Below are 15,723 nucleotides of genomic sequence, written 5' to 3' on the forward strand. Positions count from 1 at the left end.
AAATGTGATAGCTGCGCTACTTGGACACGAGACTGATGCGTTTTCTCAGTCTAAAGCAAATTCTCTCGTGAAGACCTCCCCAGCATCTCTAGCTTTGCTCTCAGCACATACAGAATATAGTTTTTCACTAGGGTTTGACCTTCCTCCAAGTTTTCTTTAATCAGGTCCAACATCCCCCGCCTGCCAAACAGCAAAGGGAGAAAATCCCATGGAGGCCTTGGGCATCTCCCACACTGCAAACAACAGAGGGTCTAACCAGCAATCCCATCCTTGTGAATGAACTTCTGAATCATGGACTTAAAAGTCTTACTTACAATACTGCTGTAGTGGAAAATCTTCCACGGAGTGAATTACTGGAGCCGGCGAGCTTCACGAGAAGGCCAATGACTACACTACAACAACTCATCCAACTATTAAATTTGCTTTTGAACGTCACATTGTGACCTTGATCTGGTTGAATTAGAGTTCGCAAATATGAAAAGAGCCGACATGTTCGAACAGCATTTTAGCCTAATATTAATTACAAGGCACTGCATGTGTTATAGGAGGATTAACAGGTGGTAGGTTTAAAACAGAAGGGAAACCCTTTGTAACGTCAGGTTGTGTTTAGTGGTTGAGAGGAGGCGGCAAAACACAGGATAGTCGAAAGAATACACACTCACACTGGCTTTGGGAATTCCACAGCGTATTCTTTAATACACGTTCTCTTCGTCAACCATATAAGCCCGGTTGAACGGCTGCAGCTTAACAAACAGCGCACAGTGTTCGTACAACCCATACGTTGTGTTAAAAGATTTTGAATTGTATTACTTCCACAGCATGTCTTTATCCTGTCTTCCTTCTCTCACCCCAACCAATCACAGCAGATGGCCCCGCCCCTCCCTGAGCCTGGTTCTGCCGGAGGTTTCTTCCTGTTAAAAGGGAGTTTTTCCTTCCCACTGTCGCCAAAGTGCTGCTCATAGGGGGTCATATGATTGTTGGGCTTTTCTCTGTATCTATGAAGCGCCTTGAGGCGACATTTGTTGTGATTTGGCGCTATATAAATAAAATTGAATTGAATTGAATTATTACCTTATTACCTTTATTCAACTGTGATAATTGCTTATGTTTAGCTTTATTTGAATTTCGCAGTAAAGCCTGTACATAGTGTGTCAGCCACTCTTTAACTGGAACAAAGTGACCACATGAGGAAGTTGCTCAAGTTTAGACAACACCCACATGTATTGTTTTAACCCACTACAAGATCGTTCATCAACTTGTTCCTCTTTGTCTTTCAAGGCTGCATCCTGTGTAGCCTCGTATGCAAGCAGCAGATAAGAAGTTGTTTTTTCCTAACTTGTACTCCACCCATGAGTGTTACGTGAGTAAGGCAGTATATAATAAAGTCTGACAAGATGCCTGGGCGCATTCCTGCACAGGATTCGCCCATGTACATGAATTAACTCTGGGCCCGTGATTCTTTGCTTTCCTGAGGTTTTTCTCCTTACACATAAACAACATCCAAATGAACTAAAACTTAAAACGCTGGGTCAACAGACCCAGGAAGATGACACGGCTCGATTGTCTGACAACAAAAGTCTTTCTATAGTGTCAGTGTAAAAGTCATTCCTGTTTGTATAAATTTACCATGAAAAGCCAAAATGCGCACAATGGCTGATGAACCTAATAAAAACACACCCCGCTGGGAGGAGACAGAGCGTGCGAAGTGGGGCCACGTGGCCCTGAAGTGCCCCTTTTTGGATGAGTGAACGCACATGCTTGTACATGGAAAAGGTGCAAAACCTGTTCTTGATGAACTTCACTGGCTGCATTTGAAACTCAGGATAGTGTACAAACTAATTCTGCTCACCTTCAGATCCTTCATAACCTCGCTCCTCCTTACCTCTCTGATCTGTGAAGCCCTATCTCTTCTGCCTGCTCACTTCAATCCTCTTCATCTATCCAGCTTGCTGTGCCTTCCTTCTGTCTCACCACCACGGGAAGCAGAGCTTTCAGCTGCTCTGCTCCTAGGCTGTGGAGCTCTCTACCCCCAGAAATAAGAAACACTGATTCTCTCCCCCAGTTTAAATCCCTACTCAAAACCCATCTGTTCAAATCTGCATATTCACCGTGAACCTATAGTTTGTTTAATCTATCTTGTGCTTTTGTTTTTATTGTTCTTCATTTTGTCATTGTTCCATTATGTGTTCTTTTGTATTGCAAAGTGTCCTTGGGTGTCTTGAAAGGCACTTTCAAATAAAACAGGGCATTTTTTGCTGCTTTAATGTAGCAACTGTGGTACATATGTAGGTTACTTTGACACTAATTATACTAATTATTATTGCAGAAAATGAAAACTTCATGGAAACAGAAGTCACTGAGGACTATAGCCTTTTTATGCAGGACAATGTCCCTGCCATGAGTGGGATGTGCTGGTCAAACCAGTCTAAATCGTGGAGGCTCCACCTCACAGCTTGCAAGAGTTATAGGATGTGTTGCTACCTTCAGAAGTCTAGTGGAATCCATGCCTCAGTGGGTGAGGGTGATTTTGACAGCAAAAGGGGGACCAACAAGATATTAAGCAGGTGGTCATAATTTTATGCCTGATTGTTGTATGTTCTTCACAGAAAATGAAAGAAAACTCATTCAGAAATATTTATTAATTGTATAATTTTTATTTTGGTAAAAACTTAAAAAAGGATACAACAGACTTGAATAACATACAAGGTTTAATGCAAATGTATGGGACATTTATTTATTCTTAAGTGCACATTTGCATTGTAACATGCAGAGTTGGGTGATGGCTACACAAGTTCATGGCTGGAGTGGATGTGTAAAATTTATCTGCAAAAACAATGACAGCTTTATTTGATTTGATTGTAAATGTACATCAATATATTTCGGTAATGTTAGTCAAAAATAAGAAATGAAAGAAGAGAGATGCAACTGTTTCTTATCAGTTTAATCATATTCAGTCATATCAGCTTTCAGTAACAACTTCTTGAGTTTTATCTTATCTGGTAATTAACATGAAAAGTGACTCTTTACTGTGCAGGGATTAGGTACTATTCATCGAGTGTATTACATCACTATGTATGTCTGAAACTGTATGTCAGGAATGTGTCGGTTTATAATTTAGCGTCAATGAAGTCATCTCCAAGGTCAATCATCATTCTCAGTGCGCTCAGGATCAAAGTGTCAACGTCGTCATTCAGTTGTGTTTCTTCACTGTAGTTCTTCACAGGAAGGATGAAGTTAAGTGGGATCCCCAGTTTTGAGCTCAGATCTCCCATCTGGTTTTTACAGAAACAAATAAATTACTGTAAGATCTGAGTTCAGGTATGTTTGCAATGTTTAATTTTTCCAGCTAAAATTCACCTTTCTCTTCACGAGCTTGCTTTTGTACACATTCTTCAGGTCCTTGTCAGTTTCAGGACAGACTTCATCAAATTTGGTAAGAACAGCTAACTGGGGAATACCTGCAATATGAAATGTTTTCTGATTAACTTGACAGGAAATTTTACTATGTATACAATTTGCACAAAAACAACAATACTAGTGTTCCACTCTGATTGTCTTTCAGCAGAGATTGTGCCCATATTTAACCAGGTATAGTTATACAACTTCTGTTATCAGATGTTTTAAGACAAGCAAGTTTAATGCAATTGCGTCTTACCCAAGTCGCTGGCTGCCTCTCTGATGGTTTTCATCTTCTGTAACACTGAGCTGTTAATATCTGTTGCGTTTCCAGAGAAGACACAAACCAGAACATGACATCTGTCCTCTGGAGAAGGTGAAGGGTTGTAGCCAGAATCAGAAGTGGACAATGGAGACGCAGGGTTGAACTGCAATATGTTGCAAAAATCCAAAAGACTGAACCCACACTCATTGTATACAATAACAAGAATCTCATTAAGAACATGAATGAAAGAAGACGATGCAAATCTGTATTTTTTATGTGAATAAATTCATTTTTTTTCTCTAACGAAATAACTTGAAGAATATTTGAGAGTTTTACTTAAAGAGTAAACAAGGTTCAGTTTGATGATTGTACCTTATAACCCTCCTTCACATGTCCCATCATGGCCAGTTTGATGTCTTCCTCTCTCACTCCTCGTCCACTCCCTTCTTCCAAACCCATCAGGTCATTGAAGACAAATGGGTAAAACTTCCCTGCATCTTTCTTAATGTTGTGGGCTTCATACTGAAAGACAGCAAACGTTTACACACAACTTGGAAGAAATACAATTTGTTTTGAACATAATCAAAATGTTTTAATTACTTATTAAATCTTTAACATGGTGTTTAGGCTATTGTTTTACCATAAGTTACAGTTTCACTTGTTACATTTCCAGACATCGAGTCAGTGTAAATAAAAGGAAATTACTTTTTTGGTGAAACTTCCTTCCTCCTCGTTTGTTGCGTTGGTCAAAGCTGGACATGTTATTCTTCTTCGTAAGACATTGCTGACAGAATTGATTAAGCTGGACTTCCCAGCACCGACTGGGCCATAGAGCAAAACTCTGACATGTCTCACTTGGTCATTTTGAAGCTGAAAATTCTCCACATACTGCAGATCTTCCTGGTTGCTGTAAAATGGGGTTAAAACAAGTTTAATATATTGTAGATGTCATTTTAACATGGCGTAAAATCATCCTAACACCTCTGGGAGGTTGCTTTATAAACACGGCTGTTCAATCAGCAAAATGCTAGCTTTAGCATGTTTCCTGTGACATGTGATAATGCCTGTTGTCAAAATAGCATGACAACATTTTCTGAATGCCACATAACGGGTAGCAGGAATTGTCAGTTTTCCAATGCAAGTTAAATATTAACCTCATGATGGAGCTATATGAAAAAAGTGAGAGGATTAAAGAAGCCAATGTAAATTATCCTGAAGAAAAACTGCATGTTTGACCTTTACCTCCAAGATACTTGTCTCCATGGAGTTTTCAAAGCTGAAAATAAAATTTAAAAAGAGCATAAAATAGATGCAACTGTATTTGTAAACAGGAGAAATCAGTTTTGTTCAAAATAATCTGCCAATAACAGTAACCAATGTTCTAAAATGAAACTTACTAGGAGAAGGTGGAGGTGCTAGAAAATAAAAACAAACAACATGAAACACACATTAGACAGGTATGTGCAAACGCATGTGCCAATTAATTGTAGAAATTATGTTATTGGATTTATGATATAACTTACTAGGAGGACGTGGTGAAGGTGCTACAAAGTAAAACATACAGAAAGTAAAACACAGTTTCAATTAATATTTCTGAATTGTTTGCAGTGGGAATATAACTGTGCAACACACACAACAAGAACACACAAAGAAGCCGGAAATTGCATTCTAATATGCAGCTCTTGCCTTATGCTGCTACAGAAAACAATGTCTTCACTATATACTACTTACGTGTAGGAGAAGAAAAGAGACCTCCCATGGCTAAAACTGAAGAAGTAAAGATAAAGGTAATAACAATCAATAACACACAAAACTTTCACTGAATGAATGAATCACTGAAGCCTTATGAATCACTAAGGCTAAGGCTCACTAAGGCTAACCTAATAACATACGTACCTGTATTGTGATGCAGCTGCAGAGGCAAAGATCAAGTGAAACTGTTGAATGAAACAAAGTTGGTCTTATATAAGAAGATCTCATACTTTCACTTTCTTTATGACAAACCAGGGAAAAAAAAAACCATTTCTGGGAATCAGCTTATCTGATGTTTTTCATTCCTGACACTTTTGGATCCAAACCTTATCTGACTTTCTCTTACTTGACTTTTGAATTATGTAATTAGAAAAGATCAAATTGAAATATGTGTCTATATTTTAAAAACTGAAACTGTGTGATGAGACAAAATGATGGGATGAGAATCACAAAGTTTTCCACAATAGATTCTTTATAAGTGTTTGCAGTCTATAATTTATCATTACTGATGAACACAGCAACACAGCAAAAAAAAAAAAAGCCCTTTCACATGATTTATACGTTTTATTGTTTTATCTTTGCAACTAGCAGACTGCTCTCTTGTTGTTTTTCTGCAAAAAAGTTGTCAATTCCAAAAACATAATGCTCAGAGTAATTGGTGGGGAATTTCCAAGACACGGGAGGTTGATTTCCTATAAACCACATGCTTTATCCTAAAAATTAAACAGAAAGTGAAGGTGGGCAGGCAACTGTATAAAAGACCAAGGACTCTCTTTGAGTAGTTTCACTGCATCCTCCGCTCAGCAGCAGTCACAGCAGCAGCACAAGGTAGGAAACCAGACTGATGTTGTTTTATATGTTTTGGTATTTTAATTTCATTTTTTTAAAATCTGTCTGGTTGGGTTTGTTTTCTAGTTTGCATTTTCTGATGTTTGAGCACATGGGTTACACAGAACAGCTGATTAGCTGGAGACATATATCACTTTTCTTTTTTTCTTTTGTCTTTTTTTGCTTAAACTATTAAATCTGAGTGTATTAACTGCTGCAATGCTGACTTTACCCTGTAATAGAATGATGATCTGTCCAAGGTGTACCCCCTTGTAGAGTATGCTAGGATAGACCTAACATAGTGGACGTGGACATCTGCTACTTTTTGCTTCTTATTTTTAAGTCTTTCTTTCATTCTTTCAGATCTTCAGATTTGATCATGGCAGAATCTAAAAGTAAGGGGAAAATGTTTAATATAGATATTGGCCTCAGTCACCACAGTGAATTTATGTTGTTGTAAAAGTAATTGATAAAATTCTTATAGTAATAATAATAATACTCATAATACCCCATTTTCATTATAGTACTGACACATTATTAAAGTGCTGACGTGATGCCTGCTATGCAGAGTCAGTAATATTTTTCACACTTAAATCCCTCACTCTCATGTCGGGACAAGGATGCATTTAGCTGCAGCAGAGTAGCTGTCAAGGACTGGGCATATCTGAACTACTCACACAATCATAGCATGGGAGTTGTTTAAGTAGAAAAGGCCATAAAAATCCTCTTTTCTTTACTTTGTGTGAAGAAAAGAGGATCAAAATTAGGTACATCAATAATATAAAAGTCAAATACTATATACTACTACGATAAGTTAAACAATACTCTCTAACTTGTTAAATATTTTTTTCCCCAGATCAGTCACCTGCTTCACCTTCAACTGCTCCAACGCCACAAAAACAGGTTAGCGAACCTCCTTGGTCCCTCATGTCACAACTAACATAAAACATACACACGCAAAACTCACTTTATAACAGGAGCTATCATGATGGAGCTGAGAAAAACACGTTTTCTTGAACTTTAAGGAGAAAAATGTTCACAGTTTTTGAGTTCACACAAAACACTTTTAACAACAGTGTTTTCATACTTTGCTTTCTGATTCATGGATTCATCACAAAGTAGAAACCAGTTATTTAGAAGCCGTTAACCCTTTAAGACCTACCATAGAACCAAGGCTGCCAGAGCTTACTTTATATTTTTACATGCTGTAGTGCCATTTTAGGGATCATTTCAAGTTGCTATACATAAATATAACTGTTATAGCCCACATTTTAATAATATGTATGCATTAAGTCCATAGTAACGACATAAATTGCAAAAAAGTGCAATATACTACAAAAAAATTGAAAATCGTTTTTGTTTTTTTTTTACATGTATTTCTACTTAGAGAAATTTAAGAGGCTTATCACTCAAAACTTTAAATACAAAAAAGTTGCAAAAAATGCGAAAATTACGTCACTTCCGGTTTCGGGCATGTAATGGCGGACATGCGATCGTTTGCGCTGTTTATTTCAATGTGGGAAGTGTTATGAACAGCTGATCGGATTGGCAAAGTATGTTTCTGGAATATTATGTTTTTGTTCCTGCAAGTGCTTTTTATGCAGCTTTTGCAAAGCTTTATGTGGAAGGAAACTGACCGAGGACAAGCTGATGGCATAAGATGCAAGTACAACTCCTCCAGTTTCATACGCAAAAGAAATTATTGCGCTAGCTCACGTGGTTCCGGTTCTACAGGGATTTAAAAATAGTTACGCAAAACGGAGCGTGTCCGCTCCGATCGGCTTTAAATGGTTAAAGGTTCATTGCATTATTTACAATTGTGTTTATATGTCTTAAATGATTGACACATATAAACATACAATGACTAAAATACACACACATATATATATATATATATATATATATGTGTATATATATATATATATATATATATACACATATATACATATATACATATATATATATGTATATACACGCTATCACAGTCCCAAACCTTACCTGATATGAAAATGAATCACCACTTTCAATGGATGTCCTCGTCCACTGGAGACTCTTCATCGTTAATCTCAGGGCAGATTCTAGGATCAGAGCTTCGGGGGGTGCTGAGCACCCAGAGAGCTGCCCAGCCAGCCAAGATAAACTTTGCAAGTGTTTTGGAGTTTGCAAGTGTTTTGGAGTTTGTATGTGCTTTGTCTCTAGGGGCCACCGTACATTTTAACACAATTGAATCCCCACATTATAATATATATTAAAATAATAATGAATAATGAATGATGCTCATAGTGAGTAAGAAGTAAACTAAGTGCATTTTTTGGACAGAGATGAACTTTTAATGTGTATAATACAATACAGATATGTAAAAATACACTCCAAAAATAGAGTCCTTGAAATGCACAAATGTACAATATATTGATTAAAAATTTATAAAAATTGAGGCAACTTTGCCTATGGTACAATGTATGAAACGATCTTTATTGACGATACTACTATGGCTCTGCAGATTTTTTTTTCTTTTATTTTAACCTATGTGGCCTCACCTTGAAGTTGGCAAATCACTTTTGGTGGTCAACTCTTTCAAGCGGTTAAACGGTTTCTGTTGTGCCTGTCACTGTTCCCTGTCTGTTTCATTACCTGGTTCTTCCTGACCTTGTACTTTCTCCTCACGTTCCCCTCTTTCCTCTCTCCCTCTTTGGACTGACAATCATACACAAATAGATTGTATTCAATTAGATGAAAAAATTACATTAATATGAAAAAAAACCTATTAAGATCACTAATAAAAAAGTCCTCTCTCAGTGTGTTTTCACCACGAGGCAAATAACCAAACCACATGAACATCTAATAAAAGATAAATATTGAAACACTGATCCAACATTATCCTTTATTGATGGATCATTTGTTCTTACACTTTTACCTGAACGTTTCTCCTGGGTTTAATATTGGCACAAATGACAAAATAACCAGAGCAGTGGTAACAACAGAAGGCTATGGACAATTTTAAGTGTTAGATTTTAAATAGGCTGTATAACTTTCAATGGGAGCAACAGGACGGTCAAATGTCGCTGAATTTACTACAGGAGGACGGATTGTAGGGTAGCAAATATCATTGGAAAACACACTTTCAACACTGCAGGTTACCTGGTGTAATGTTTTTCAGCTAAAAAGAAACATGGTCTGACTCCTACCAACTATATAAGGAGTAACTGAAGGTTAAATGCAGCTAATAAGCCAGGCACCCACACCTCCGCTCTGCTGCGTCTCAGCCACCGTCACTCTGGCAGCAGTGGCGCTAGAGCCAGAGCAGGGGAGAGCCAAGCTGGAACAAACCATTTTGGGAGGGGGTATCTATACTTTTATTGTTAAAATGGTACGTCTCAACCTATGTACTGTATGCTTTTTATATTTTACTTGTGTGTCACAAAAACAGCAAATATTGTCAAAAAAAGCAAAAATTCTTTTGGGGTGCTTTGATTCATATTGGGCTAAAAAATGGGCTAAAATCGCCCCTGGTTAATCTCCATTTCAAATGACTAATTCCAAACTAAAATGATATGGGACCATGTTGATATAAGTCCAGTGTAGTAGTCCATGAAGAAAGTTAACAGACAAACTGGTGAATTTCCATGTAAACTGATTAGGTTAGTGTTATTCATAACAGACAGACCATGGCAAAGTTATTGATTCTCTTGTCTCAACTCTAAATCATTATTCACTTCATTAAAAACAACAAAAATAAAGCTGTCATTCTGTTATTTAAGTCAAAGCAGCAAATCAACAGAAGGTTCACAAACTTTTTTGAGATAGGAGTTCCTGTTATAAACAATCGCGATGTAAATAAACAAACACAAATTAATTTGTCTACAATTTCTTTCAGAGGCTGCAGAAACGCATTGATAAGCTTCCAGAGAAGTACAGAAGGGGTATGTACCAACTTATTAATGGGTATTTCTAAGTTTTAAAAGGTATTGCCATTTCTAAATAAAATTATGGAAAGTTTACTTCTCTTTCACGTGCCCTGTTGAACAGTGTATTTTGCAACAGTTCATGTCATATTTTAATCAGGTGGTTTTTTTCATGTAACAGTCATACTGTGAGAATTTGTTAATGAGTTTCTGACACAGAAAGCCTTCGATTTCTAAAGCTCCATCAGTAATATCTCATCGTACCATTTACCTAGGACAGTGGTCAGCAACCTGCGGCACTGAAGCAGCATGCTGCTCTTACTTTATTTGTGTTAGTTCTTTTTAACTTGTTGTTCAAAATTGGAAGATTATTGTGATCTTGAAATCTAAAAAATAAAATTATATCTTATTATTTTTTCATCACTCAAAATAAGCACCACACTCACATAAACCATACCTGCCGAAATACCATGCATTTATCAATACATTCAACCCCTGGCAGGCCAATTATGGATCTTCGGATCCACATATGTATGTGAGCAGCTATTCTCCTCCATGAACTACAGTAAAAGCAAACACCGCTCACGCCTCACAGATGACAGCTTACAATCCTGAGTAAAGATGAAGTGTTTTCTTTTCCATGGAAATTGGGTCCAAATGGCTCTTTGGGTGTTAAAGGGTGCTGACCCCTGCCCTAGGATAATACATCTGAAGCAAAAACTACAGATTTTTCTACTTTTCAGTGGAAGCAGCTAAAACTAACACAATGTAAAGCAGCCTTAAATTTCCATTTATCTTTTTAGCTGCTGAAACTTTGTGGGAGGCCTATGAACTACGCCATACGGATGACGGAATCAACCAATTCTTCAAATGCTTAGAAGAATGCATCAAACACCCTCATACAGGTATGTGTATCCATAATTTTTACCTTTTCATTTTGGCATTCCAGGCCACACAGCTGTCGTATTACATTGCTTATATTACCTGATCTTGGGGCATATTGGGGCCCGATTTTACTTTAACATGAAGGCGAAAAAAACAGGAACGTGGTGGACAAAAACCAAAACCTAAGAGTAACCTAAACTGGGAAAAGCTAAGCAAAAACAAACCTGAAACCTAGAGACATGAAACAGAGATGCAGGGAGATGTAGGCTGTGTCCCAATTCAGGGTCGCACGCTTGAAGTACGTGTACTACGTACGGTGCGTACTATAAGTACGAGAAGTGCGGAAGTGAGAGGCTTGTGAAATGGGATGGTCTAACCTTCATCGTGCTGTTCAGGTTGCCTAGCAACCATGATACTAACTTTGTGTGACATAAATGAAGGAGAAAAAATGTTTTGTTGGTCATTCATTTTGTCATGACATCACTTTGATTAGTTGAGTATCTGAGGCTGAGACCACGGGACTGTAAAACATGATTGTTGGGCTTCATTTCTGTACTGAACAGTTATTTCAAGATTAGTTAGTAAATAACAATTAGCTAACGTTGTTCATGAGACTAAAATCATCTCACTGTGGTAATGTAAATATAATATGGACAATATTATATGTTTTATATATATATATATATATATATATATATATATATATATATATATATATACACATATATATATATAAATATATATGTATATATATTTATTTATTTATTACAGCAGGGAGCTTGAACTCTGGGTCTAAGATTCAAGTTGCATTTATTTATATTTCCTATCACCTTAAATCTTCACTCAAAGACAAGTACCTTTGACAGTGTATATACAGATGTTATATGTAAGACAAATATTGTTCTTTTAATATGTTGGCATTATTACATTTGGCTCAATGCTTACATATATGTGTAAAAAGAAAATGTACGAGCTGTGATAACTGTTTCTGATAGAATGAAGAGTAGACTGATATATGAAATATTCCTTTATTGGGTGAGAAAATCAGACCATGTCATAACTGCTTTAAGTCACTCAGAATAGATATCAGAGCCTTAAACAGGCTGACTTCTGCTAAATGGGTCAAACTGGGCAGAAAGTCTACAAACACATAACATCCTTATAGAATATGATGTAACACTATAGATCAACTTACCTCAGAATATATAAAGCATATAAACAATTACAGCAATATGATGCAACAAACACAGCAGTGCTACTAATCCAAAATACTCAAAGCTTCATAGAAATGAAACAAACATTTATTTTTAGCTCCATTCTGCTGCTGATACATACTTTAGGTTTCTGAACATTAAACTTGTTGCTGCCTTTCACTGAGTACTTTCTCCCACACTGAAAACACTGGGAGGATAAAATTATTTGAACATTATCTAATAAGACTGATTCAGGACAGACAATTAGTTATTCTAAACTTTCCTAGCAGTCCTTCACAAACAGGGAACAGTCTGTCTATTCTCTCCATCTGTCAGCTGCTGCTGGCTCTTCCTCCTCCTCGTCTTCCTCACACACTGCTGAGTTTGTCCTGGTGGATCATCAGGGGTGCAAAGCCTCACAGATGATGTGCAGCAGTGGGTCCCTCAGTCTGTCCTCACTCTGGACACTTGCAGTCGTCACACATGGAAATCAAATGTGTGATAAGCTGCAGGATTCAAACACAAGTGTAACTTATAAACACATGTTCATACTTTTATTCCACAATCAGAGAGAAAGAAACAGAGAGAGAGTGCAGGACAGACAGACAGGTGACAGTCTCAGGTGTACACACTGCTACAAAACAGCACAAGAGAAGGAGGATTTAGTGTTTGTGTTATTACGAAACAAGAAGAGTTCCCAGATGGTACAGTGGACACATGTGTGACTCCTGTGATTAAAGCATCTTTCTTTCAGCTTAACGAGTGAACCGTCAGCTCGTTCAAACACACGTTAAAGTCTGTTTGGCTCAACACCACCGAACAGAGGCAGCAATATAACATAGCTAACATTAACAGTGCAGTGAATCCTGCTTGTGCCGTGATATTCAGGACTGCAAACCGAGCAGCATCACTGACTTTCAGCTTGTTGTGTTTGTGGATATATGACTGACTTTAATTATCCATAAAATCATCACATTCTCTGTAAGATTAAGGTCGACTAATATATATATATATATATATATTTTTTTTTTTTTTTTTTTTTTTTTTTTTTTTTTTGAAGTAGAGGCTTTAAAACCAAGTTAACGCTGAAAGTACAAACATCACTAATGTCAAATAACTTTGCCAACATGTGGCCAACAGTAATGTTTTAATGTTCTTCATTATTAAACATTCGTACATAAATAAGTGACATAATATACAGCACTTACTTTTGACAGTTCACTCTTCGGCCGCTCCCTTCTGCCGTATTTTTCGGCAAAATTATCCTCACCCACCACCGCGCTATTGATTGTGGGATATATGGGACCACGAAGCATGCACTGGACTATGCTTGATATTTGGGGAAATCGACGGCACATTTGGAGTACGCATTTGAAGTACACTTTGAATTGGGACAGCCTTCGTCGCGTGGCGGTGACGTAATCACACTTAAAATGCGTACTTCAAGCGTGCGGTCTCTTAATTGGGACTCGGCCGTAGAAAACATAGGGAAACCACACAGGACGACGGAGGGAGATACGCAGACGAACCAGAAATAAGGAAACACACACTATAAATACACACACCAGGAAACAAGGGATGTGAAACAGGAGGGAAACACACCTGGAAGACATCACAGCTGACGAGGCACGGGGACATAAACAGAAGGCACTGACAGGGACCTTCAAAGTAAAACAGGAACACATACACGCAAAGACACAGACTAAGAACCGCGAACTAGACACAGAGACCTTACTACACAAAAGGGGATACACAGGCAGGGATAACACCAAACAGAGGGAACACAACTAAACCCTGGGAAACCAAAACACAACAGTCATAATACATAAAACTATCAAAAGTAAAAGTACAACAACCAAAAACAGTGGTTCACTGACCCAGGACCAAGACAAAAATAGCTTTTATCAATTTCGTTTAATGTTTAATGAAGTTCACCTCAAATTACCTCATTTGTTTTTTTAATAGATACTTTTAAATATTCTTGTAAATGCTCTTGTTCAGATGACTTTCATAAATATTCTCTACATGACACTGACAGCAGTACTAAATAATTAAACAACTGGTAGATTAACAGGGCTTCCAGAGGTATTTCTATGGGAGGGACAAAGAAAAGTTTTAACCTCTTGCTATTGCCAAATCACACCATACTGCATACCACAGTATGCATTATTTCATTACGTGGTAAATACAACCTTGTTTGATATCAGGAAGACAAAAGGTGCCATCTAGACATGTGTCTGAGTGAGCGTCCAGTCAAACTAAAAAAAAGGTTTTAAAGCTTTTCTGTTAATTTTTTAATTTTCCTCATTTTTTTCAAAGTGTGTGCAGATGCAGTAAAGATCTACACTTACTGTACAGCTGAGACCTTCGGGATGGACAAAGATGTGCTGAACCAAGTAAACTTGCCTCAACAGATACTGGTGGAGAGCACAGACCTACAGGAATGCAACACTGTCATTGTTTTCTGCCCAATCAACTCTCGTGTTAGGTCAGATGTGGAGGCAGCCATGGCTAAAGCACCAGGTACCATAAAGCTTGGTCACAGTAATATGAAGTGTGTTCACTTTTATGTAATTTGTCTTTTACTTTTCTCACTCACAATATGCATATTAATATTTTATTTTAGTTTTCCAGATAATCATAACAACATATCTTTTCTTATGGTTGCAGCCCTCTATCCATTCAAAACAGTAACAATGCAATGGCTTTATATTTGATTTTATTGATTTAGTGATTTTTCTGCTGTGTGCAGGTAATAAACACATCGTCCTGGTTCTGATGCACCATACCCGAAAGACAGACTACTCAACAAATGAGACAGGGTGGTCTCAGATATTTCAAAATGTCATCCTGCATGTTGATGTTCTCTTTCATGAGACTGAGAAAGGATTACTGAGATGTCAAAAGAATACACAGGCAATCTGTCAGATAAAACAAAAACTACAGAAACACAATGATATTAGTGAACCAGCCAACACTGTGGGAGAACAGGGTTGGACTTCATTATCGCCAGTGAAGCTGTCTTTCCGTGACTGTCTGATTTCGTAGAAAGACAGCTCGGACACTGACAATGACAAAAACTGTGTTTAATTGAGAATAGTTTTAGCTGAGATTTAAACTTTGCATGAAAAAAGGATAAAACTAAATAGTCTCAATGATCAACACAATGCTTATTACAATGTTGAATCTTTACAACATGAGATTTAACATCACAACCAAACAAATGTAAATGCTGATACTATAAGTGTTCATATCAAAATGAATGATTAAATAAAGTCTCATGATAACAGGAGTCCTCAGTTTCCTTTGTGGTAACACTTTATTGTAGCAGACCTATTTTGCATTTATATGCTGTCTATACAAAAATGTATTAAAACATGAATGATAATGAAACAAAAATCTACATGAACATCAATGAATCCTTCAGATGTTATTGATTTTGTTTGTCAATAAATTCTTTGATATTTAGTTCAGCACCAGGGCCACCAAAAGCCTACCTGTT

The 15,723-nt window shown here is 37.2% G+C and overlaps 2 protein-coding genes across 2 annotated transcripts; one reads left to right on the forward strand and one right to left on the reverse strand.

Moving 5' to 3' along the window:
* Nucleotides 1-2,733: 2,733 nt before the first annotated feature.
* On the reverse strand, nt 2,734-5,420 carry LOC102797135 (interferon-induced protein 44-like). Its single transcript, XM_087838086.1, has 8 exons — nt 5,393-5,420; nt 5,059-5,076; nt 4,904-4,937; nt 4,367-4,568; nt 4,034-4,183; nt 3,656-3,824; nt 3,358-3,458; nt 2,734-3,272 (listed from the first exon to the last, which is right to left on the reverse strand). The coding sequence occupies exons 1-8, from the start codon at nt 5,418-5,420 to the stop codon at nt 3,108-3,110; spliced, it is 867 nt and encodes a 288-aa protein (XP_087694212.1). The 3' UTR covers nt 2,734-3,107.
* A 5,232-nt stretch (nt 5,421-10,652) lies between these two features.
* Nucleotides 10,653-15,269, forward strand: LOC148103291 (uncharacterized). The gene is made up of 4 exons (XM_087838087.1): nt 10,653-10,674; nt 10,947-11,048; nt 14,541-14,744; nt 14,974-15,269. The coding sequence occupies exons 1-4, from the start codon at nt 10,653-10,655 to the stop codon at nt 15,267-15,269; spliced, it is 624 nt and encodes a 207-aa protein (XP_087694213.1).
* Nucleotides 15,270-15,723: the final 454 nt, after the last annotated feature.

Source organism: Neolamprologus brichardi, chromosome 3 (genome assembly GCF_056152115.1).
Source record: "Neolamprologus brichardi isolate AB-2024 chromosome 3, ASM5615211v1, whole genome shotgun sequence".
Taxonomy (NCBI): domain Eukaryota; kingdom Metazoa; phylum Chordata; class Actinopteri; order Cichliformes; family Cichlidae; genus Neolamprologus; species Neolamprologus brichardi.

Excerpts from the sequence above, each read along its gene's own strand:
- LOC148103291 (XM_087838087.1), top strand. The coding sequence starts at position 10,653 with ATGGATCTTCGGATCCACATAT. Across the intron at positions 10,675-10,946 it reads GGATCTTCGGATCCACATAT|CTGCTGAAACTTTGTGGGAG; the intron begins GTATGTGAGCAG and ends TTATCTTTTTAG. Across the intron at positions 11,049-14,540 it reads CATCAAACACCCTCATACAG|TGTGTGCAGATGCAGTAAAG; the intron begins GTATGTGTATCC and ends TTTTTTTCAAAG.
- LOC102797135 (XM_087838086.1), bottom strand. The coding sequence starts at position 5,420 with ATGGGAGGTCTCTTTTCTTCTCCTACAC. Across the intron at positions 4,184-4,366 it reads AAGGAAGTTTCACCAAAAAA|TATGAAGCCCACAACATTAA; the intron begins GTAATTTCCTTT and ends GCTGTCTTTCAG. Across the intron at positions 3,273-3,357 it reads GCAAGCTCGTGAAGAGAAAG|ATGGGAGATCTGAGCTCAAA; the intron begins GTGAATTTTAGC and ends TGTAAAAACCAG.